Below are 26,579 nucleotides of genomic sequence, written 5' to 3' on the forward strand. Positions count from 1 at the left end.
CCACTCATCTTAACCGACTGGGCCTGCTTTAGTTTATTGTAAACAAACAACCAACCTTAATCATTCAATATCATTAGCATCATGTTTTTTATTATATAATTTAACTAGATTTAATTGGCTTAGGTATGCTCAGTGTAAATTACCTGACAGAGACACACAAAAGTAAAAATGAAATAATAATGAAATAGTACTTCAAATGAAGTTCTCACAGTGGTGAAAAGAGACTAAGGTTTAAGTTTTAAATAACGTTTTTCATAGAAGAAAAGGAATCATTTGTTCTTCCTCATTAGTATTTTATGTGTTGCGTATGTTCCTGGCAAATATCACACTTTCAATTCAAACAATGCATTAGATAACAACATGGAAGTGAGTGTTACCAGCCACAGACTGGAGACTTCATGAGCTCTGATACACCGAAGGAAAGGGCCCCCATGAAGTCATTCCTAGTGGTCCGGTCCCAATCCCACACCTCCACTGACAGCCGGCGGTCCTTATCTGTCGGCTTCAGCTTGCTATACAACACAGAGAGGGTCCACATGTGATCGGACTTCAGTCGCAATGACATTCAACATCAAATATGTCAGAGCTGCAATAATAGTAACTGCACTAGTGCTAGGAGTAAAAACTAAATGATTTAAAAATAAAGGTAAGTAATTAATTCTTCTTCATTTAAGGTAAAACATTTTGCAGATATTTTTGTAATACAAGGAAATATCAACAGAATTACAAAAAATGACTTTGCTTTTACATGTCTCATGTAAAATAACATGACAAATCTGTAAATGTGAATAGCCATATATATATGTATATATATATATATATATATATATCTCTTTTTTTTTTTTTTTTTTACATAAAATTAAGTTTCTTTCCTCATAAAAATACTTTCCCACATTTATCATAATTTCACAAATATCTATTTTTTATTGATGCGATGAAACCGTTAAGTTAAATACTATCATTTAATTTATAAAATTAGCTATATCGGTATCAGTAACTTAAAAAAAATCAAATAAAACACTTCTAAACTCTAGTATCGGCTCAAACTAAAAAAAAATCCACAAACAACTTAACACACCACCCCTTTGACGGTAAGGCAAGGTTTGGTGAGTAGATCATAGTGTACTGGGATGTACTGTAGTAACAGTGGTGAACCCATATCAGTAGTGGCAGACGTATTATAATCTTTAGCATAATTAGTATCAGCATTAGAAGATGAAGCAGTCGTATAAACAGCTGTTTTTAATGTACTGCTGACCTTACATTCACCTTAATCATTCTGTCACAATGTCATTTATTCAAAAGTGCGGTGAAGCCGTCACAGCAGGTGATTGACTCACAAATTAAAGGTCTCATTCCATTTGGGGTTGAGGTTGGAGCGGATGGTTTTGGTCTTCTGCTTGGTCTCATTTTTGGGGTCTGGTGTGAGCTTGAGTTTCACATACGGGTCAGACAGGCCGTTGGGGTCCATGGGGATCAGGTTTCTGCCTTCACCCACTGACAGGGAGGTAAAGAACAGAGAGAAATGGTTAACTTATCTATCGAGACAGATGTTTTATACAGAGTGTATGTAGAGTATATGTACAACATAGTGAGCTGCTGGCTACTGTACTGACACGTGATAGATTTGTTTAATAAGCTTAGTTTCAATAGTTAAATGAACACATTGTCTTCTATCTACACTGAAGACTTCATTCACGTTCTGTGTGGTTTCTTCAGTACAAATCGCTTTCTCATTCTTGAAGCGACATGTGAACATCAGCTGAATAAAATGCAGGTGTTGAAGATCAAACGGTGAGTCACAGCCTATGAGGGTGGTCTCTGGCGAAGAGCCCAATAGGGAGCAAGTGCTGGAAGTTTAATGAGAACAGGGATTGGAAATTGCAGGCTGTGTCATGCTTAAATAGGCGAAGGCTCTCGTCTTCTCCTCCTGTATTTAGCTGCTCAGTAAACAAGGGCACACCAGGGACATTAGCACTCCATTAGCCCTGAGCATTGGAGCACTGCCAGACCTGAGCCACAGTACAGGACACACACAAACACACACATAAACACATCCTTACCCACATTCAGACATACACACTTACACACAAATGCTGTGTTTATCTACATGCAGAGTCTCCCCACAGGGACAGGTTGATTGCCTGCCTTGCTCAGGCCCTGGAGACCCCAGAAATCTCTCCATGTGGCCCTGTCAGTCACACTACAATGGCAGCCTGATTAGCGAAGAGGTAAATTGACCTCTGACCTGGGGAGGAAGGCACTTATCAAGTATGCTAAACCCACTGTATTAGCTGGAATACACTAAATGAGATACAGTATGGATAGGATTAAGAGGTATTTAAAATCAAAAGGGGGTTGTCATCACTTAATACAGCAACGATCTTAAAGAGCAGAGACAAAGGTCACACCAACAGTACCTTATGGTGCTATTTTATTATTTGAGCCACTGGCAAAACCTTTCACGACAAAGTGGCTTCATTTTATTATATGTGTGGATGCAACAAATAGAATCAAATAGCTATTTGAGCCAACAGGAAGTACCTGTCCATTGTTTGCTTTTATTCTCAGCACCTGTGGTGCAGGATTTGGGTGTTGAGCAACATTAGCGAAGTGTGAAGTTTGGAGGGAGCTGCTGTAGAGTGTGCGCGCGCGCACACACACACACACACACACACACACACACACACACACAGAAAGGAGTGAGACAGTGAGCTAGCACACTTGAGAAGAAGAGAGACAGATACCAGCTCGCATAAGTAACTCTAGGTGTGGGAAGGTATTGAGCGATTCCTGAGCTGGCAACCCTCTGCTTTCTCAGAAATCCAGTGGAGAAGGTGTCAAGTCCATCTACAGGCACCAAAGAAAGACTGTTCACTGTGTTTCTACTCTAGTGCATTCTAATATGGATGCACTTTGCAGCAGAGAAAGGAAACACAGATAGACTTCTTTTTTTGCTGCTTTCTTGGATATGCAGATAATTGAACCTTGCTGCCTTTCCCTCATTCCTCTCTCTTTTCATTTCACCCGAAGAGGTGAAATGGAGTAGGAATAAATGTAATATGTGCGCTCAATAAGGCTTTCACGTTTTGTCTGTTTCATCTCCTTGATGGAATAGCAGATGGTCCCTAATAGTCTGTGCATTTACTGGGGTGCTGGCTGTAAAAATAACGACCGTAGGATAAATGTTGATGTGTGCCGTATCTCTGAAAAAGCAGTTGGCTGCTCATGTACTAGGCTGTACAGTTTATCATAGGATTATCTGTGTGTCAACTTAAATAGACTGGATGCACATGGGGTGATTTAAAAGTGTCTCGACACCTATAGAACACAAGAAAGTGGAGGTGGACATCTAAGCTGTGAATTCATGAACACTCACTGAATCTTTTAATAATCTATAACCAAATGCTCCTTCTTCATCTTTGTACTTTTGCATTGTAAAGTTCATGTTTTGAATATGTCATGCTGTAGCCGTATGTATGCAAAGTCACAGCACCTAAACAGACCTTCACAGGGACATTTGTTCAGTGGCCTGTACTTGTGTACACGACTGTGGAAGATAATCAGCGGTCATGCTTGATCTAACGTGCTGCTAATGCTGCTGCCTCACTAAACCAAGAAAATGAAGCACATTGCATCGGTCCTTAAATCACTGCACTGGCTTGGCACAGCTACCTGTAGCTGCAGTTAGCTCATTAGTTTACTGTACACAAGTATGCCTGGGATTAGGAGCTCTGAGCAATGACTGGGAGTGTTGGTGTACAGTGTACAGGAGCATTGGACCGCTGGTTAGCATGCTACTGAAGGCTACTGAAGGTAGCATGATAACCAGCATTATTCTGTGTCAAAACGCCAAAACAGAAATTTCTTCACATTCTGTTAATAGGTTTAGTTCATTTTTGAATGTTTTAAAGTTAAATTCTTATGTATTGCACCTTTAAACCATTACTGTTTACTGTGACTTTAAAATAATTAGATTCATAACTAAAGTTTTCTAATTGTGTTACTCTTAATGTATTTCTACGCTCCTGTAAAGCACTTTGAATAGCCTTGTGTCTGAATGGTGCTGTATAAATAAACTTGCCCTGCCTAATGTAATTAGTCTGAATAATTATTTGACTCAATCATCCTGTCCAGAACGAATGGACTGTAATGACTGTGATGTTATCCAACTACAGAATTAATGTCAAGCAACACAAACCATATAAATAATGCAGTTTGAACTGAGATGATGCGTTAGACATTTCTGGGATAACATCTCAAAAAGTACTGGAAGTGGAAATCTGGGGATAGAATATCAAAATACAAAAATACATTGTATTTTATTTTATTTCATTTCTATTCAACTTGCCAAGTCCTTGCCAAGACCGGTAGCAGCACAATTAGATCATTGCATACATAAAACATAGAGCAATTAAAAAGATGACAGATAACAAACTACTGAGTCATAAACTACCAAAACATTCATCACCATTTAAAACATCTGCATCTATGCTAAACACCATTTCTGTATTAGCACATACTGAAGCTAGGTATTGCAGAATGTGTGCAGGCTGAATTTGAAAGTTGATTTGATCTTAATTTGTTGTGTTTGACCAACAAAAAGAGACTGTTTAATATCTATCAAGTGTACTTCAGGTCATGGTCAGTAGGGGGCACTCTAGACTGTCTAATATAGCTTGGCTGGCACTGTGCTTTCCCCTCCATATAATTGTATAGCTTATCCAAACAAGATGTGTGAGTAGTACTACAGTAATTACTCTCAGCTGTATTGCAGAGAAACAAGCTCACAATCCAAGGCTTTGTGGTGTCAACTTTTTCTGGTTAAAGGTCAAATCTTTGTTGGAAAACCTGAATTTCTACTGTCAGTTAGTACATGTCTTAAAATGCTTAATGTTGCCATTTATCTGTGTGCCAGTGAGTTTAGAAACAAATGCAAATAGATACACAAACACACACACACACACACACACACACACACACACACACACACACACACACACACACACACAAAAGACAAAGGAGGGGCCGTAAGTCTTCCCAACTATCTTGGCCTGCAGTCAAACAGCAGAGCAAGTTGAAATGAGATGCAGTTCTACAAAAAGCACCTTGTTGAACTCCAACTAAAACAAACCAAAACCTTGGAAAAATAATATCTGCTGACCTGATAAGACTGCTGAAAATCTGAGCCAAGCTGAACACCCATCACACGTTACATGTTATTTTATGACTTATCAGCTTTGTATAATCAAATTTCAAACACAGCCACACTTTACTGAGCTGTCTGAACTCATGGCAGCTAATCAGCACATATGATTTCCCTCTGTGATCCTGACTCATGAAATTTGCTCCTAGTGGGGTTTCAACTACTGCAGGTACCACTGTAAACTATCGGTATGCATTCTCCATTTTAAAAAAGGTGAGCAGAGGATAAAGATGCTCTTCTGTCACTGTTCTGTTTCACAGAATAAAGCGTAAAAGGAGAACAAAGACGACAGAAAGGCCTAGCAAGAAGGGAAAAAGTGAAAGGAAGAGGCCCATGTTCAAATCACCAGGGTGCAACATGCTGAGAAGAGGGAGCCGAGGCAGGGTAGGACGACAGACTGGGAATATCAATGACATGGCTTCTAGGAGCCTGCCGACAGAAGTCACACGACAGCAAGGTTCAGCTGTCGTATGAGGTTCACAGACACCGAAAGAACGAGAGAGTGAGTGTGTGTCTTAATATGATGGAGGCAAACCATAAAATATGGTCCATACGAAGATAGAGTTATGAGAACAGTCACACAACTTTTCTTAAGATCTTTAACTGTCAGAAATTGTTGATATTTCCATGGACCTTGTGATTGTTGTAGCAGTACGTTACATAAATGTGTCCATGTTTTATTTGTTAGTGATGATAGCGATCAAATGTCCGACTATGAGCCAGATTGCAAATAGTCAAATGATTCTGAGAATTTAGTTAGGTTTAGAAAAGGTTTACAAAAAATTAAAAGACAAAGTTGTAGCCAAAATGCAAGAACAATTATAAAAAAAAATGATCCGTGTTCCTGCACTGTACATGAATGTGTTTATCTGTGTGTGGAGACAACAACAACCTAATGTTTCTTTCTGGTGGTGCACAGCTACACTATACGACGACCACTAAAATTCATACATTCCTATGTTCTTTCAAGAGTTTACATGAGTTGTGAGAACACACGCAAACACACAAAGCCTTGTCTTCAGCTGACACCAGATGACCCCACCTCAAAGATGAGGCCAGCCATATTTGTTCTTCGCCTCCCTGTGTAAACACCGTCTACAAAACTTAAACCACCAGATTCGCTCTCCACCCTCTCAGTGAAACACTGCGTTCTTTGAGAGCCCACTGCTTAAAAGCTGCTCTGAAAAACGGCTTGTTGCTCAGCAGGACTGTTTGCTTTATAATGTAATACCACATCAGCATGAAGGAAGTGGAGTGATCAGCATACCTTCATGGAGGGCACATGAGCTAGTGAGCTAAACTAAAGGACAATCTCAGCACAATCAGTTGATTTATTTAAGATCGGATGCATGTGGGCTGAAAATGCACTGTAATGGGGTATAAATCAAATCTATTACAGTGTTTTGAATGGTCATATTTTTAGAATAATTATAGATCTGTTCAGATGGAGACACTGCAGTCCCGCAGTGGAAAAGTGTTGGCATTGGTACCAACACAAGTGTTGTCAGCTGCTCCATCTCAACTCTGATTCAGAGGGAAAATTTAATAGCAGGATTTTTAAGTAAATTTTCTCTTGGCAAGAACCTGTTGGCTTTCCTTCCCAATGACTCAGACACTACAAAGAAATGGAAATGACTGGAAGAAAGGGCTGCAGAGTGGAAGCAGTGGCAGTATTCAGATCACTGGGCGGTGATCATTACTTGGCAACCCGAAGGCTGCATCCAAACCCAAGACCAGGAAACTTGATTTAGCCCCGACTCCACTGCCTTCCAGCAAGTCTTCCTTGGATTTAGAAAGCCAACAATAAAAGGCAGGAAATCACCCCTTCCATATTACTTACTGGTAATATTCAAGGGATAAAGAGGGGATAACAACAGTGTATACTGATCAAGAATTTCAAGATATTAAATTACAGAAAAAACTAGATTGGCACCAAGTAGAGTGCATACCTCTGCTTGACCTGAAGTGTGAACCAAAGTGGGCTTGTCTTATCCATCTTTGTGCGACACCCTCTGTTGATGATGCATCCCTGAATACAATGGTTTCACCCGAAACTGGTAGAAACGCATGCTGGTTTGCAAAAGTGCTAGAAGTTCAAAGAATCTTGAAAATAACCAGTCCAAGGTCCAATTTTTAAGAAAGTTGATACTGATGGTTTGGATTGGTAGGTTGGGTCGACCACCATCAGTATCTGACGAGTTGGAAAACCCAGAGCGAAGGTAATTGACTAGTTGGGAATGAGACTCAAAAATCAACTTTCTTCTTACAAATTGGAACTTTTAAGAACCAGATCTTATTTGATAGAAAGGGGGAAGAAAGGGATCAAGATGGTCAGCTCAATCACGAGGATGGGCTGCACCATTGAGCAGGATAGGGAAGGAGATAAATGGGACATGAGAATGCAAAAAAGCAAATATATCTGCAAAGAATGTACTAAACATGGGGGGAAAGCTGAACTACGGCAACCAAGTGGTTCTTCATGCTCAAGCTCATGGCACTGCATGGATGTCAGGAGGACTACAAACTATTATACACACACAAACAAAAACACACACAAATATTCCGGCCTATGTCCTCGCTCTCTGTGACGTGATAATTTGTACTACTTTACTGTTAATTCCATCTGGTCTTTTATACTAGACTGTTCTTTTTTACAAGTGAGAATTAAAATCTGACACTTGAGGCTGCCTACAGTGAGCACCCTATAATAGCCTGAAAAAGAATGAAAGTGAGGTGATGTAGGGAGATGCGAGACTGAGGCAAGTGAAATGAGATAAAAGGGTTGAAGGCAGGAAGAAACGTGCAATGACAGTTTTGCTGCAAAGCGTTGTAGAATATCACTGCTCAGTTCATGATTTCCAACATTTCCCAGGATGCTGCCAAGACATCTTCTCCAGATGTAATTGTACCCAAGTTGTAAGTGTTACAGATAAAAAGTAATGACTAACGTTTAACTAATTACAAAGATGGAAGCTGTGGTTGTAGCAGCACTGTTAATATCTCTTTCTGATGTTTCACATGTAACATTTGGCTTTGTTTTCTTCAAACAACAGTAAAATAGAAAAGCAAGCAGATTGTTTCTTGCTGCATCAGCCAGGATATCTTAACAGTGTTTAGGGTGCATTTTTGTCTTTTCCCTGTAAAGGGCAGCTACACCTCCAGAAGGTACAAAAGTAAAATCTGGCTTCCCTGATCCACCCACAACTATATTCACTCTGCTCACCAATCTGACCTACACACACCCACACTGCACCTACATATATAACGCATTGACTCTTACAGCAGCATTAGTGTAACAAAAAGCAGAAAACAGATCAGGACATTGAGGCGAGATGATAAATCTAATGAAGAGGTGAAAGAAGCGATTAAAAAGAGGAGAGGAGGGAAGTGAAACGGAGAGCAGAGGGCTTGTTAAGTGAGGCTTTTCCACAGAACTGGGTGAGTCAACGAGGGAACAAAACGGAAATGTAATTATTACCACTGTCTCTCACACACAATCCCAAAGGACACGCAGGCTGCAAGGTAGCATGCACATGCCTGCACACACATTGAGGCACAGTGATGAGGATGAATAAAATAATATGAACAGAAATTACAGAAATGCCCTCTCCCAAGTTTATTCTGGATGTATGCACCAAGTCAATGAACAATGGTGTTGCTGACACACACAGGAGGGTGGTGTCCACAGTGCCGACGGACAGAGAGGAGCTGTGTGTTAACAGTAATGAGAGGCGGAGGATAGAAGGTTAGTGGGCTCCACCAGAGAAACAGGACTTGTTTTGTCTCCTTCAGCACCTCCCCTCCCATCTCCATCTCCATCCACCCTCGTTGACAAAAACAGAAGCTCTCACATGTTTCTGGAGACTACACACATATCTCTTGTGCATCTGAGTGACTCATTATTTGATTTTGCCATCTCAGTGTCGTTGCTGTCATTGGTCTGGTTGGAGTCCATGTGTTGGTCGGAGGTACGGGTTTAGAGGACAGCTGCTTCGACTGGCAGCCGAGTCACTTCCTGCTGAACATTTTGGCTCGGGCACGTGGTGAATCCCGAAAGAAATTGGAGTCATTCTCCCCTCAAAGTTGAGCATGTGTGTGTCCTTTACTGGCTGGTTGGGGGAATCTTGTGCTCAACATTTTGCACTCAGTCAATCATGCTTTCCCTCTCAGCTTAATGGCACCACATTAATTGGGTTTTGCACATATGTAAAAAAACGTTGAGGGCAATTATTATCTTTTAGTCATTTCAGGTTAAAAATTTCGAATTTCATTTGAGCCAAGAATTTGAGGACAATGTATATAAACATACACACACATATATATGTGTGTGTACGTTTATATATGTGTATGTATATAAATATATATACATATATCAAATGACAGAAAGAGGTTGATCACTTTCCAGAGACCACACCAGATGTCAGTGTGGTGCTTTGCTCTCAAACCTGGTTTGAACCTACTTGATTTGAATTGGGAAACAAAACCCCACCGAAGCCAAATAAAAAAAAATTTGGTGTAATTCAAGTATGCTTTTATGTTGACTCAGATGGCTCTATTTTCTCTTTGTTCTTACTGGCACAGAGGAGTGGGATCTAGGGATTTGTGTCAACAGCTTCACCTTCGTTTCTCAGTGTCATGTAATAATTAGCTCATTACTGGTTTCATATTGAAAAAAATAATTATGTCTTACTAATTACTCAATGGCAGAAATAATTAGTTATATCACTCATTATACATCATCCGTAACTTAATTTGTCTCTGTGAAGTTGCTTTTCAACAACTCCAAAGCATCTGCTGTATTCAATATGTAACATACAGCAGCCAGCCTACAGTTTGGAGGTATCTAGTTACCATCAACAGCTAGCTTAGCCCCAGTGTCCACACACTATTTGTAGAAAAAATGCATGCAAAAATACGCTGCCTGCGCATACACATCCTAATAAAAGGATCACGCTCTGAAAATGATGCATCCACTGCACCTTTTCACAATCTACTGCAACACAATTCAGTGTGGCAGGCTGTCTGCAAGGCGTCTACAGCAGCTAATGTAATCTGCGATACAATCTGGCCTGAGTGGGCTGCGGGCTGATACAGCAGTTCCATACACACACCTACACACAAGCAAAAAAAAAAAAAAAAGAACACATGCAAATGATAACACGCATGTTTTGTCCACACCAGGAATTAACTACTACAGTATGTGTCCCAGAGTCGCAGGTTTTCACACAAACCAAACACTGCCGCAGCTGATAATGGTTTACCATCCCTGGTGTACACACATACACATTTATGTATGCTTATGCACATACAAGTGTGATATATTTTAACACATACTAAACATCATTATCACGAGTTGAGAGTAGTCTGTGGCAGTGCAAAGGGTCAGTGTTCATTCAAGTGTAGATTTCACCTTGAACGTTTTTTCCTTTTGAATTCAGTCCTATAACTTAACACTGGAGGAGGAGACAATAATAACAGTATAAACTGCATTAATTGCACAAATAGCAAATGCACTGAAGCAAAAGACTGGCTTGTGAGAGCAGAATGCAAGTTATGAGGAGACACTAGATGGAGAAGGGGAAATAAAAGGTCTCAGCCCAAAATACTGAATAAATATTTTGGCCACTATTTTTGACTAACTCAAGATGCTTTTAAGTGCGCTCCACTGTGTTTAAACTGTTGTCACTGTTTAGGTATTTCACTTGTACAACACTTGGCCATAAGCACATTTTAATGGCTACGTTTTAATCAACTATTTGAAGAGCTAGATAGGATTTACAAGAACTAAAAGAAACACATTCTCCGGAAAATCAAACTATCTCATGTGAGATCATGCTTGAGATTAGTCATCACAAAAAAAGTGCTTGAGTGAATAAAAAGACAAGACAAAGAAGTGATGTTGTTCGTTACTACACTAATGTTTCCTAATGTTTGTGTTGTGTTAGGCATGAGTGTTGCACCACTTCCCTGCCAATACTACCCTCTTCCCTCTAGTGATAATTTGATAAGTGAATAATTCGGTGAGGTTCAGTGCCAGGGTCTCACGATGCACTGACCTCTGTTAAACGCCAGCTAATTGAATGATTATGTGTGCCTGCTGTCAGCTCCTCGCAGTCACTATTGTTCTAGCAGATGTGCTAATGAGCTAGCATTACAGCCGGGGGATTTACAGCATGCCTCGAAATACAAGGCGAAATGGGCTCCTGTAGAATAACACACTGTTGTACTGCAGCTTTTACATCAGAAACTGATGTGAGGAGGCGATGCAGACACTTTGGCCAACGTGCAGTGTGCATATTTCATTATTTCCAAGTCTTTTAATATTAAAATCTAAGAATCACTATTAACCACTGCTATGTAGTTTTATTCAGTTTCAATCTATCTGTATTTCTGCACACAGAACTGTATAAACTGTTTACATTAATTCATGAACTCCAGTGTAAGCTTGTGAAACCAGCCAGAATTTGTAACAGAGCTACTTAAGAGACCTTAGGAGAGAAGAGACAAACCATCACAAGCATTTTGAATAGAAAAATCTGTATCACAGATGACATATATATCCCACCCCTTTCCCTCAAATTCCAATCGTCTGCTTTTCGAATAGTGATTCTATACTTGCAGTTTTTATGTCCTGGTGACCATTGAAAGTGAAGTTATGGCTCTCTCCCCATTCATTTAGATAGGGGCCTGGCAAAGATGGCTGCCGAGTGGCAAGCCTTGCCTGAAAGGACTTTGACTACGTTCAGTGATGCAGAATCCTGCAACAGCCATGTCGAATCCCTCACTGTGTATTGAAAACTGACAACTCCACACTCACAGCCAATAAACACACACTGTTCATTTTTGTGCTACTTTTACTCAGGGACTCGCAACCTCACAATATGAAACTATCGCAGCTCAACCACAGCAGCTGCTCGGTCATTAATTGCTCTGAGAGGATTGTTGAACACTGTCTGCTAAATCAACAATCAGGAATTGTCAAATAATTTGTGACTTGTTGCATGCATCGTTTGTATTTGGAAAACATCCGAGGCATGCAAAGATGAACGAGTAAAGAATACTAAATAAATACATAAAAACATTAATGAGCCGCTAAGTTTGGGTAGAGCAAATAGTGGTAGAAATTAATGTCATGGACATCTTATATACCCAGAACGCTTGTGGCTTTATAGTTGTACGATTCACTGAGCTGACATTTCTCTCGCTAAAACATCCTGTTGTATAGAGACTGACAATGGAGTAGATTCAGAGAGACATGAATCTTCACCCTTAACATTACATATGACATGCATCCTCTTTAGATAGCCTTACTCTTTTTTTGTGCTGTTCAGACAATATTAACAAATGTCTGCCAGAAGATTTGTAAAGGAAGTGAAAAGTCTCTGGACATCACTATTCATTACATTCCATTAAGTAAAAGCTATTAATAGTATCTCATTAAACCCTTTTCTGAGCAAAGACCAGGTGTTCCTTTGAAAACGGAGGCATCAGTAATTAAAATGGGTAGAAGAGCCAGTGATAGGATCACATAGAATAGCCTTCTAATGAATATTGCTCAGACAGAGGATTGTAAAGCCATGACCCTGCTCACATCCTGCCTTTGTGCCATTTAGATGAGACACAAATTAATATCATTGAATTCAAGCGATCAATTTGCTCTGCAGAGACAATTCAGTTGCATCAGGAACTGCAGCCAACACAGAGCAAGTCGTGACTGTTAAAAAGAGTAACAACACGAGGCCCACGCAGCAGACCACACACCACTGCAGGACTATAATATATTTGGATTGGGATTGCCTTCCAAGTGTGTCGTAACTGTGAATTGTTCCTTACAGGAGAGGCTCTATCGATCCGCGCACCGAAAGGGAGTGGCCTTTGCAGCATACTGATAGCTGATAGTCATAAGGCCGGACGAGCAGTTAGCAGTTGGAATCCCTGCGTCACAAGCGGGCAGAGATAAGGCAGAGCGAACAGGTTCAGTTCAGGTTAATGGCGACGTGTGAAATCAGACAGTCGTGGTTTATCAACAAAAAAGGGCAAAGTGTCGAAACTGATCCAGGTTCACAATCGATAAACAGAACAACGGCTTCTGCAAACACGACACACTCAGCTTAACCGCAGTGACACACACACACACACACGTCTTCACCAAGCATCTGACATAAACACACACACACGTTGCCTTTTTAAGCCTATTCGATACAGCGTGAGCTAACAGAGAGAGGGGCGGGTAGAAGGCCTACCTGTGACCTGCAGCTTGTCCACGCTGACCTCACACTTCAGGTAAAGACGCCCCCTCCTCTCAGTGTAATCGGTTCCACACAGGCTGGGCACATTCATAACACACTGATTATGGACGTTCATGTCGCAGGCTGCAGGAACAAAGAGAGAGAGGAGATCAAGGACATCAGGACAATATATGTATGTAGATAAAGATTTAGCTTCATGCTTTTTATTTAGGGGTGCATAATAAATCAAAATATTATCAATATCACAATATGGCATGTATAAGTGTAATATCCAAATCACAAAGGCTGCAATTTTTTTAATGAAATGTAAAATGTTTTACAAAACAGGAGTATAATGAAGTACTGGAGGTAGATCTAGATGTAAGAAAACATGTTTGTTTGGTACAGAACCCATCAAATGTCACAACAACATGATTTTAATTTTCAGAGAAAATGAAAATCATAATGCAAAAATGAGCATACCCACTAATCCTGCAACATATTGTAGTTGCAATATCTGTCAAAATAATTGCAAAATGAGGAATTTCCTCCAGATAACTTGGATAGCTCTATCAAACAACCAAAACAGGCCCTGCTGATAGAGGTTTGCTGTGCATGCAGAGCCTGCATGTCAGGCACAAGCAACAAACTCCCACGTGTCCAAGAATCCTTAAATTGGACTATATTATGTAATGTTGCACAGATGTTTCTTGTACCGTAGATTAGTCCTGATCAGAGTCAAAATGAGAACCATGCAAGTCTTCTTTATGTATCAAGCAGCAGTTGTAGCCGGATGTGTTTGAGTTAATTTGACATTGCACGTCCTGCCATGTGACTATTACACATGTGGTCATTAAGGTGTTGATGTTGAAACAATATATTGTGCAGCCTTACTGATAACGATGCCATTGACCTGGATTTATTCATCTGTTGGTTATATAGGTTTTCAAGTATTCATGTATTTTCTAACATATATTTTAAAATCATAGATCATAAAGTAGCTATGACCTACAGCAACGAGAATAAGTCATAACATGAATAAAATATTCATAAAACCAATGCGTGCAGCCTCGTATGGCTTAATGTTCAGATACAGTAAGCTGCCAGATTTACTTCATCTATATAGGGACATATTTCAATTTCGTTCCATGAATCATACATGTTTGGCACATTATTAAAGGATTGTTTTTCTGAAAGCTGTGTGAAAGAGATAACAAGGTTATGACCCAGATTCAGCACTGCGATGTGATGCATACTCAGCCTGTGTGTCAGCCAGCTGAACCAAAATTTCATGGATTGGGAACAGTTACAGACGGTTACATCATTATGCCACCAGGTCAGTAGGTGAAAAGTAATTTTAAAAATCACTATTTTGTTTTGCCTCACTGTGACTGTCCTCACCAGTGCTTAGAAATACTACAGTGTGAGCTTATTGTGGTGTGATTAGAGCTTGAATTGATCTGCCAAAATAATCCACATCTCTATTTATGTACACCCCGGAGCGATCATTACACATAACTGGGGGTCCGTAGCAGGTGGAGTATAGTGTATTTATGAGCTCATTAAGGCATTGAGGCTAATCCACTAACACAAGATTAAAGGGAAGGAGAGCGAGGGAGGGATATTAATAAAGACGTGGTATAGCTTTCATAGCAGGCCTATTCAGGGTGCACCGAACATAGCTGCACACTGAAAATAGACGATGTGAGATTTTAATGAGTGAAAGTCAAGGGGGAGGAGAAATTCAGAGGCCTATGACCCTCAGTGAAGAGGAACAATGGGCTGTTTTTGATAAAGTGGCTCTAAAACAGAACATAATGTGTGCGGAGCCACTTACAGCAAACCATTATTTTCTTATGTATGCCACACTCATGCACATTGACCTGTTTAACAGAGCAGTGTGGGATTCGTTCGCCTCTATTACTGTTTGAGCTTCTACTTTCACCTTGACACGCAGAATTTAGAACATAAACGGCTACTCATACTACTCAGGAAGTACTCATCGTTAATAATATGGTCCAGACGTCATGATAAAATGTTCGTATTTAAATTACTGAGGAAGAGGTTGCAGGAATTGAACTCACAGTCACACTTCATGCCCTGGTGGATGAGGCCATACAGCAGAGAGCCACAGTGGTCACAGAAGGTGGGGCTCCCATAGGTGTGGATCTTAAACTTGTGCTTCGTTCTGGGGTCCTGGAAGAACAAAAAGAGAAAAATGAGCCATAAAGAAGCAGAAAAATAATGAAAAGACTGAAAAGGCAAACCAATTACCAACTTTAGCTTAGTTAAAGCTTCAAGAACATATGCTCTTGTGTGTTATTCACACACTGAGTGTTAAAATACTTCATGTTAAGAGGATTTTCCATATCACAAAAATCTCAAAATATCTATGCTGAAAAACTGTTTCAGCCGACTACAGCTCTATCCTCTGACAGTCCATTGAAAGAATAATAGAAAAAAATCAACCTATTTCATCACAGGGTGCCATTGTGTGTCAGACAATTCATCGCTGATTGCCAACCTGACTGCAATCACCACATATTTTCTGCTCTTATAGAACTCCAAGTGGCAGCCAATCAATCCGTGGCAGCCTTTTATTAAACCGTCATTTCTGGGTTGTCTTTCCATCTTCCTTGACCACACCAGCGAATGAGAATTGAGTTGTTTGTTCTCATAAAATTAAATCCAAAGCAACAAATACAGTTCACTTCCCAATCGGGGATACCATTATCACGTAAGTGCCCTCAATACAGTTCAGTACTTCAAGACCTTCTCCATGTTATTACCACATATGCTGACAAAGAAACTGCTTCTTGGTTTTCATTCCTACATAAGGGTCATAAACTGCCATATATGAGAATGTGTGCATTGTGCAATTAATGTTGTCTTTTTGGCCATTCAGTAAATGGTTTGTGTACATGTGTGTAAATAGTCATCTAGGCCATCTGAGCTTTTCATTCATCATTGGCCTCCATATTATCGCAGTTCATTGCTGCAGGCTCTCTACATAAATATCATATTAGTCAAAGTGTGAAAAACATTAGGGTTTATTGCAGAGCAAAACACTGTAAATGAGTGTGTGTTAAAGGAGCAGCAAGAGGCTGAATCATGTCTCTGTAAAGATAATTCACTCTTTGTAGGCTTCTATGTTCGCTTAATTTCCTCCATGCAAGTCCAATACTCCACCTCTTTTTTTATTGGTCATATCCTGCAGCAACTTACTTTTATGTTGTAGCTACTCAACAGTGAGTTTATGGTCTTTACTATGAGCACATTTGTGTACTGAGGTATATTTTGCTGATTTGATCTGTGTGTCTTATCAAGAGGATGTCCTGATAGAAGAGATTCATTTGGCTGTTGGATCTTGCAGGTCACACCGGATGAACTGCCCTTAAAAAAACGAAAGGCTAACTATTGACGAGGACAGCTAATATTTTATCACCCGTCCCTCTAGAGTGTTAATTCTGCTTTAATGGTGCTCAAGGGAGCATTTTATGGGATGTAAAACAGGCTGGAACCTCTTTGTGCGCAGCTGTGCATGTCTAAAAGAGTTATTCACACAGCAGATTCACACTGGGACCAAAATCACAGTCAAGCTGCATGATTACATTATCCCCTGACCATGTTAAATTAATCCTATTATATAGTTAATCAAGTGCACTGATTCAAAGTATATAAGTTTTAATATAAACTATCTTTTAATATATGATTTCCTTCGACATCATATACTAAAAGATATATTTATTGTTACGTACCATTACCCAAACTCAAAATGAAAACAATAAACCCTTACTTATATACTTTGAACGTTGAGTATTAATGATGCAGACTGTTACCACGATTACCACATAAGTATAGATATTATCTATTACATTATACTGTATAAGAGCAAGTGTATATATACAGTATGCAACATAATCAAAATGAATACAATTGTAAAACTGTCGATCTGATATCACCATGTTGGTGTTGTTTCCTAGAACATCATCATAATGTTGTTCCAGGACCATCATTCTAGTTACAAGAAAGAGTCAAAGTCCGGATTTTGAGCTTCAACTTCACAGGACTCTCATCCAGAGAAACAGAGATTTGTATCCTGATTGAACATATTGTTATACTGTTCACTTATTAGTTTCCTTTTCTTTCCAGTTTTCTGTCACTGTTTGGTTAGGTTTAGTCAACATATAGACTTTAAGTTTAGAAAAAGATGGTTTCAGTTGAAACAGACCTTTTCACAGTGTCTATTACAAAAAAACGTAATTGGTCAGTTGCAATGATGGTCCTGAAGCCACCGTGATTATGATGTTGTAGGGACAACACCAACATGGCGATATTACATTGTGCATACTGACACTGTTATGTGGATTGGTCTTGTATTATAAGAAAGCACTGGTACAACCCACCCAATGTGCTTTGTTTGTATTTGTAATTCCTGAACACATGCCCTGCAGGGGCAGCTCCCTGTCCAAGTAAATGCAACAACCATCTTTTTTTATCATGTGCTCATTACCACTCACTGGGCCAGCATTCATTATACTTATGGATCATTTGGATACTCAAATAAGGGAGCATTTAGTATGAAAAGTCACATTTCCATGAAGTCAAAACAAGCAGAGATGGAGGACAATAAAGCAAAAACTGGTCAAATATTCAACTCAGCTGACAGAAAATGCTTCAGTGGGAGAGATAAATTAACCCCTTGAGGGATGTTTCAGTGGATTGAGCAGAACCAGTAGTGTGACTTTAACTGAGGATAATACATTGTGGCACTAGAGCAATTTAGCTGATCAGCATTTTGGGCAGACAATTCAATTCTGCTCCAAAATGTCAATGTATATTATTCAAGAGCCATTTCACTTGGCACTCTGCCTGAATCTGCAGAACATTTACAATTCAATAAAAATATGCTATCAAACTAAGCAAATGGCACTGGGTGCAGTCTCTACCTTAAGTAAATATCTGTGGGTGTAAAGTAAAGTTTTCTGACGTGATCTGGTGAACAAGCAGAACCAGTTATCTCCCTGTTTTGTTATTTTGTATACTGAATAAATGAATACTGACACACACGATGAAAAAAACTAAACTAAAATTTAAACATAAAATAAACACAGACAAGTTATTCGAGTCATCATGTCTCAAGTCAAGTCAAAACCCATATGGCCATTGTTATGGTAACTGGGTACCGTTTGAAGGTAAGTGGTATAGTACTGATCACCGATGTTATACAGTGTAGGGTTCTTGTCACCTCCCTTCATTCATTCAGTCATTCATTCATTCATTCATTTCCTGCACTCAGCCTGTAGCTTATGAGGCACTCTCTGCCGGAATGAGAACTGGAGGATTGCCACTTTTCCAAGCGCCCCTTCAAAGTGCTTTCCTGCTCATTCTCAAATTGTGCTGTACTGTAAATCTCTTTCAGAGTCGGAATCTGTTTAAGTGGATTTGACTTGAGAACATTATCCAGGCAAGTCCGGTTCTTTCTTGTTTTTTTCTTCTACTGCATCTATTTGAGGGAACACCTGTATTTGTATTATCTGGGAAGAGATCAGCTTCATTCTGCCAGGAAAGGGATAGACTTATTCTGACTGGAGAAAGAAGCAGCTGTAGTGCTAAAGATATCTTTCCTATTTTCTACTGTTTGATGAGAAATACAGCGTCAAATGAGGAATGAATGAAGAGAGCTTGACCCAGGAGAAATAAATCACCAGTAAGGGGAGCAGCACATCATCCATCTCAGTGAGAGCTGACACAGTATCACATGGTGAGGAGCCACAGTAATCATTGCGGCTGTTTCACTGCCATTTCACTCAGTTTGACACTGGCCTCTGCATTAATACGGCAGAGACTCATTCAAGATCCTCAGATCATGCTCTCAATCTGCCATTTGTCAGTCTGAAGAGGCTTTACACCTTTAAAGGACAAGAGAAATGCTATGAGCAACCATTGACATGATCGGAACACAGAGCTGTTGTGATCACATTTCAGCTGCCTTACACATATCTAAATACCTAACATTAAGACAAAGTAAGAAATTCTGATTTACATTAAAGTCAAGTGTTAAAAGGACCAGTAGTGTCCCTGTAACTAAAAATGAGCACGGGCTAGAAAGTGACCCAACAACCCATGCCTTAAATATAGATTATGGTCATTTAGTCTTTTTTTTTATCATAATATCATAAGAATAGATTTTGCAATAGCGTTTACGTTAGCTAATGACGTACACAAACGCATTTGATGTCTATAAACAATGAGCCTTAACAAGTGCTTTGAAAACCTACAAAATGTAAGGTTAACTGTCTAAATCAAAGACAAACTATGCAAAGAAAACATTAAATGTCATTATAGCTGCATACAACTACATTATAATATGTTTGAAATGAATAAAACGGAATAGGGAGACTTAAAGAACCATGCTGTTTCTAAATATCTAACAAACTCAGCAGACATTTTCTGCTCCTCTTTTTTGGATGAGTGATTCCTGAGAATCTCACAACAACTTGTTCAGCATATTTCTGACTGCCAAACCAAAGTCTTCTGACATGAGCAGTTTGAGACTGATGGTCAGCTTATCAGAGATGTCCATCATCTTGAGTGACTTCAAACTCCTCCATCACAAATGACAGTGTAAACACACTGTAGATGCAGAAGTAACACCTCACAGCTCAGGCAATCTGCGGCTAGATGAACCGTATCCAAAATAATCAGGTGTGGAATATGACTTGACTTGAAATCATTATATCGAGGTGATAAACAAATCATTTATGTAGGATCCAGCTTTGACAACAAGTCTGAAAAACTCCCCTGCCGGTAGCAACGAGGTAACCCCTGTGCAGAATAAATGCCTGATTCATACTGCTTATACAGTGCATATTGTCTAATTAGCAGCCCCGACCACGCTGTGCACAGGCCAGCAGTCAGTGTGTTAGCTGAGGAATGACGAGAAAAAGGGAGGCAGACAGACAGTAGGGAGAGGGAGAGAGAGGCTGAGCCAGCTGCACTTACTCATGTCCACCCACACACAGCTGATCCTGAAGGATTATCCTCTTGTTTGCCCCCCTCCTTTGCTTTGTTCCCTCCGTCTACTTCATGAATGAGTGACGGTGACTAAGAGCCACATTCAGCTACAGATGGATCGTGTATTTTTTACCTGTCACATCAACTTTTGATGGGTGGAACATGGCTTAAATGTCCCCAGATAAATAAATCCTCACAACAAAAAGAATGATAACAGGCCAACCAAGGTGGCAGTGGTCAATCAGGGAAAACGTCCAGTTCCTTGACCTATGAGAGATGCTTGGCAGGTGTATGTCAGCTAGAATCTAAGAAGTGGTCAGCCACTGCTACAGACCATGAAAACAGACAGTTGGCCACTTGAATTGACTGAATGTTAGTATGTCTGTCAGTAATCCCCATAATATCTGCAATCTATGGGCATGGGACAAGATTTTGGTATTGCAAGTGTTACCACTTGTAGTCCAAGCAGTATTAACTAATCACTTTGTGCAGGTGAACAAGATGATGTAGAGAGCCAAAGAGGTGGATCACATTGGCCCAAATGCAACATCAGAACCCATTGGCTAATGTCTGAAGATGATTTAGCACTGTACTATATTAGCTTTTCTTCTTTTCTTTTAATTTATCTGCATATCTGTTTATAGAAATCAGCCAAAATGTCATCTCCAGCCAATTTTGCATCTCAATTTGCAAATCAGACTGAGAACAATGACCACTGCATGGAAGAGGAAGTCTTGGCCGAGGTATCCATTACCCATTATCTGGATATCTGCTGGCTATACCAGAAGCCCCGAAACATTGGTCGTTGCCCCCAGAGGCTAAATCGTTATCAGACGATAGCTGATGGGTTCCAAGATTTGTCTGTAAAAGTAAGCACGGGGATGTCTTCAGAGCATTGTTACTTTGTGATGTGTCTACAGTTATTTCTATCGCTGACTGATGTACAGATTTTATTTAATTGGGGATTTAAAAGGATGAAGAGTCGCATTTGAGTTTCGAGTCAAATGCTAACATCACCATGCTAATATGCTCACAATGACAATCCTATCATGAAGATGTTCAGTACCATGTAAAACAACTTAGTGTAAACGTTAGCATGCTAACCTTTGGTAATTAGCACTAAACACAAATTACCGCTTAGGCTGATGGGAATGTCATTAGTTTTTCAGTTATTTGGTCATAAACCAACATTGGACAAATCAAAATATGACCTGATGATCACCATGAGTTATTACCATTCTTCATCAGGGGAATATAATTGTGTGTACCAGATTACATGGATATCCATTAACTAGTTACTGACACATTTCCCCCAGGACAACAAATATGAACTTCCTGGTGACTCGAGACTAAAAGTCAGGGGATCACAAAATGTCAGTCGGATTCATCCTCTGGGAGTAATAAATGTCTTTACAATCCATTTGACAGCTGTTGAGACATTTCAATCTGGGCCTGTGGATCAAACACACTTTGTAATGTACACTTGATGAAAATATAAACCCAATGCTGAATTGAATGTCCTGGGTTTTTTAGCTATGCTACAGGCAGTGCTGTTAGCGTGGCTAAAAACCCAATATATTTTGATGATAATGTAATGATATTCAATTCAAAGTAAATCCTAAGAGACTGAACTAACTGCTCTGACTGATTAGCAAGGTGGCATTTAAAGATTCACCAGGGCAAGCTGTAATGTGCAGAAAATGAAACCTGTAAATGAGTGTACCCGACTTCATGTCACTGAGCACACTGGTTGTCCATTAACATCCTTTCTGTGAGCTGTGGGATGGAAGGGTTTACCCCTGTGGCTTTCTATCCCCTATTACAGCCTAATTGGGTCTTAATGGGAAATTCAAGACAGACTGGGTGGCGCTGCCCTACCAGAACAGCAGGGGAAGCAGAGTGTTACGCCAAAAGCATTGATGAACTCGATCAGTAGGCTCAAAACAAGAAGGCCACGATGATAAACAAAAGCTGGGGGGTGTTACATGCTGACTGGATGATGCAGCAAGGAGGCTGCCTTTTGGTTACTGATAATATGAGAGCCACTAGGGTGGCCCAGATATCAAATGAACTGACAGGGAGCATCATGTTCTTGCATCATGTTTAGAGTTTTCTTATGACAGGTGCGTACTGTTTGTTGCCAGTCCCTGATACCTAATCCAGTGAACAATTAAAGGCTGTGTCTGCATAGTTTGTGCTGGCATGAGTGCATCAGTATGCAAAGTATCCAGCTGTTACAAAAAAGGATTGAGCTTCTGGGAAATCTTTGAGACATTATGTAATTACACAATAGATGTTAAGCCATCTGGAATAAATAGCTCTTCATGAAGCTTAACAACAGAAAAAAAGACATATATTTTCACTGAATTCTATTTAGCATGACAACACAGAATTACCATCTTTGATAAATGGAAATAAACAATCACTCCTACTGATGATGATTAGTATGACCTGGAAACAAATCTCAGATGATTCCTCCATCTTGCTGCTTCCTTAAGAACACGAGGGCTGGATGTCGATTACAATTACAGTACAAATACCGGTACCAGTGGCCTTAAAGTGAAACAGATTCCAATAGAGTACTTTATTTGACGCCCATCATGCAAATGGAAGCATTCAGTTGCGTAAAATTCCACCACTACTCCTTGATGAACTGCCAAATCCATCATTCAATACACAACATTCAATGTAACCTCACCACAGACTGTAATGGGTTGTATCTAGTGCGTTAGTGGGCCAATCCCACCTCAGATTAAATGAAGAACGCTTGTGGTGATTGGCTGTGAGCAAAATCATACAAGTGGTCTTTCTTGTTTTAGATTCGGATTCACTTTATTGTCGTTTCTCTGAGTATTTGCATACACAAAATGAAATGAAATACTGTTTCTGCCAGCTCCAATGTGTATCAGTGTTTTCAACTGTAATAAATATCTGTATAAAAAGACAAAAACAAGCTAAATCTGGGTACAAAAAAGCTTGAATGCAGGTATCAGTTTGTAAAGTGTCATGAGATAACTTTTGTTGATAGATACCTTTATTATTCTTACTATAAGTTTGACAGAGACAGAGCCAACACAGACTTTCTATTGAAAGACAGATGCTCAAGTAATCAATGATGAATGTTTATGGGGAGATGCACTCCAAACTGTGCGGGTATGTTTTTAAAAAAATCTAATTTCTGTTCTATTTTTCAGTAACCTCAGAGTTGATTTTCTCTGAACTAATCCCTAAATTTTATTTTAGCATTCGCCCTGCAGTCAATCCCGGGCAGATTTACATGCGAAGCCACAGATCAAAAACAGACACAGGGCAGAAGGCTGATCAAAAGACTGAAGGCAACCAGGAGATACTGATGAAAACAGAAGCACAGGGGGCCAGGCACAGTGATGTTGGCTAATTAGCCAAGCTCTCCAATCCAGTTTAATTAGCAAACAGGACGCCAACCAGCCCCTGCTAATGAACAGCTTGGCAGGTTGAAGCTGAGCAGGGCTTCCCAGCAGAAGAGGCAGCGGGGAGGGCAGAGGTGGATGATGTTTAAGACTAGGGTCACGCTCCATCCTGCATACATACTGTTTAAGCCACAATGAGATACATAATGAAAATCTTACCTCATTTATTAACAGAATATGTATATGTTTTACTTAAAAATCCTATTAGTTTTACATTGGGTTGGACTAGGCATCTTTACTTGTGACTCTATGACAACATACAAAGTCCTGTAAATAATAACTCAACAGGATTGCATTTTAAACACCGACATAGAAACTTCATATTTTGCAACTGCATCTTTACTGTGTACCCAAAGCAAACGTTAATATATTTAAACATATTTATGAAAATACATGCAAAGCCACAAGAGAGCATCCAAGGATCCAAAGCACTCAATGAAATTGTTTATTACTTTGAATATTACAATTAAAATGAAATTACTTAAAGATAATCATGACATAAATACCACTCTGGAACCGGACAGATGGCTCGGTGCTGCAGCTACAGTTAACTCAATTTCACTTTAGAGAAAAAAATCCTCTGAGCCTGACCAAGTTAATGCTCTGTGTGTGTGTTGCATCTGGTCTGCCTGTGAAGAGACTAGCGTGGGCTAAATTCATGGGTTTGTATTATGCATTTATACGTATGAAATATATGCAATTAAAGCAGCAGTCTGGACAGTTTTAGACAATAACAAGAACAAGATGAATGTGCAGATTCTCATTAACATTAAAACGGGTCACTACGAGTATTACACAAATACATTAATTCAGTTATTTTTGGAGTGATTTCAACAACAGTTACCATGTGCCTGCAAACAGCACATGGATTAGTATAGTGTAACACGGTTAACATGGTTAACAGGTATAACTGGTGGGAAAATGCCAATACCATATGGGCTGTGAAGCTCCTACACACTGGTGCTGTATTACACATATAGGACAGAACAAGATCAAACGTGCACACAAAATGAAAAAGATAACTGGATTTGCATAGTGCACTCTGCTAACTGAGGAGATTTGGACACTAACTGAATCCTGCAAACTCCCACCGGATGATTGAATATGTTAAAATATTCTCAATCTGTTTTCAGCTGGTGAGTGTTTCATGTTGGATAACCAGCAGCATATTCTCTTGATGTGTGGTACATGGTGGATTCCAGACAGACAGAGGATGTTTTGGAGGTGCAGCCACAGAGGAAGACATGTGCTCATCACTGAAACGATCCCCTGATCAAAGCAACTGAGGTGCAGAAGGTGAAGTACAGGTCTAAGTGTTCAACTCTTCTCTGCTTCTCCCTCCACACATCATATAATTACAATAACCCGAACTCTATCTAATCTCAGAATGCAGAGTAAATATCAGGGCCATGCTAATAAGTGAAACTCCTAACAGGGCAAGGTACACTGAAAAAACAGTCTGTGAATGCTGGCTGTAGGTACACTTAGTGGGTACTTAAAATGCATATAGGTGTGTTTGGTGCTGTGGTGCACAGCAACACAAAGGAAATCTCAAAATAAACAAGGTTACTCTGAGAACTGGACACTTCAATCAAACATCTTCAATGTAGTTACTGTATAACCATATATACATTCAGCAGGTGAGTAAAGGAGACATATTATGCTCATTCAGGTCCATAATTTTATTTTGGGTTACTTCTAGAATAGAGTTACATGCTTTAAAACTCAAAAAACACATTAGTTTTCTCATACTGTCCAATGCTCCAGCACCGTATTCCCCCTCTGTCTGAAACACTCTGTTTCAGCTCCTGTCTCTTTAAGGCCTCCCCCTTCCAAATACCCAGTCTGCTCTGACTGGTCAGCTCACACACGCCTAAGCCAGCTCCGCTAAAAACAACAGAGCAGCTTTGCTAAATCAATTCTTACTTGCTAAACTAGCTGTCAGGTATAAATTATGCAAATGCATGACACCGTAATGTAGTGTGATGTCACAAAGTCACAGAATTAAAGGCGGGACTACTGATGAGGTGTTTCATGAGTGGGTTTTCTGTGGGAGAGAGTGTAGACACTGACCTTTTTAACTTTCAAGACCTTTTACATGCACAAAAACCTATAAAACACTGAAGGAAATGATAAAACTGAAATAGCATCTGTCTCCTTTGATATCCCTGAACTTATTCTGGAAGCGTTTGTTACTTTAAACTGCAGCTATGATAACATACGCTGCTTCCTTTGATATCTGTTTAGATTTTACAAATGGTTGTCTGTTCACTAGTAGAAACAAAGTTCTTTCAATGAGGGCAACTTTGTGTTAGTTTCAGCTCTTGAAGGACTTTGCATGGAACCATTATGAATATGATCATGTAACGCTCCGTGAAATTATTTTTCCTTTCATCCCGCCACCCTGCTGTCTCTGCTATAGTTTCCCTGTCTGAAGTCTTTGTCATGCACTTGAATGCTATACACCTGAAAATTAGAAACCTGGTCATGCATATACATGGCCAAGAAATTGTCTTTCTCAAGGCATGGGAAATCTATCTGGGGAGATCAGGTTTCTCTAATCCCTCATCCAGATCTCAGAAACAGGGTCTCGCTTGTATGATGTTTAAGAAACCGTAGCTGACTGGGATGCAGGTACTTCAGAGTATACACACAGATATCCCTTTTCCATGCACTTGT

General features: G+C 39.7%; 1 protein-coding gene across 1 annotated transcript in view; it reads right to left on the reverse strand.

Moving 5' to 3' along the window:
* Positions 1-373: 373 nt before the first annotated feature.
* The window catches only part of LOC140994316 (protein kinase C alpha type-like), a 103,432-nt gene continuing 77,226 nt past the window's right edge, over positions 374-26,579 (reverse strand). The window contains exons 4-7 of the mRNA XM_073463887.1: positions 15,519-15,630; positions 13,450-13,578; positions 1,341-1,497; positions 374-512 (exon numbers count right to left, since the gene is read on the reverse strand). Coding sequence (XP_073319988.1) covers positions 374-512; positions 1,341-1,497; positions 13,450-13,578; positions 15,519-15,630 — 537 coding nt within the window. The remainder of the gene's footprint in view (positions 513-1,340; positions 1,498-13,449; positions 13,579-15,518; positions 15,631-26,579) is intronic.

This window comes from Pagrus major, chromosome 4, assembly GCF_040436345.1.
Source record: "Pagrus major chromosome 4, Pma_NU_1.0".
Classification (NCBI taxonomy): Eukaryota; Metazoa; Chordata; class Actinopteri; order Spariformes; family Sparidae; genus Pagrus; species Pagrus major.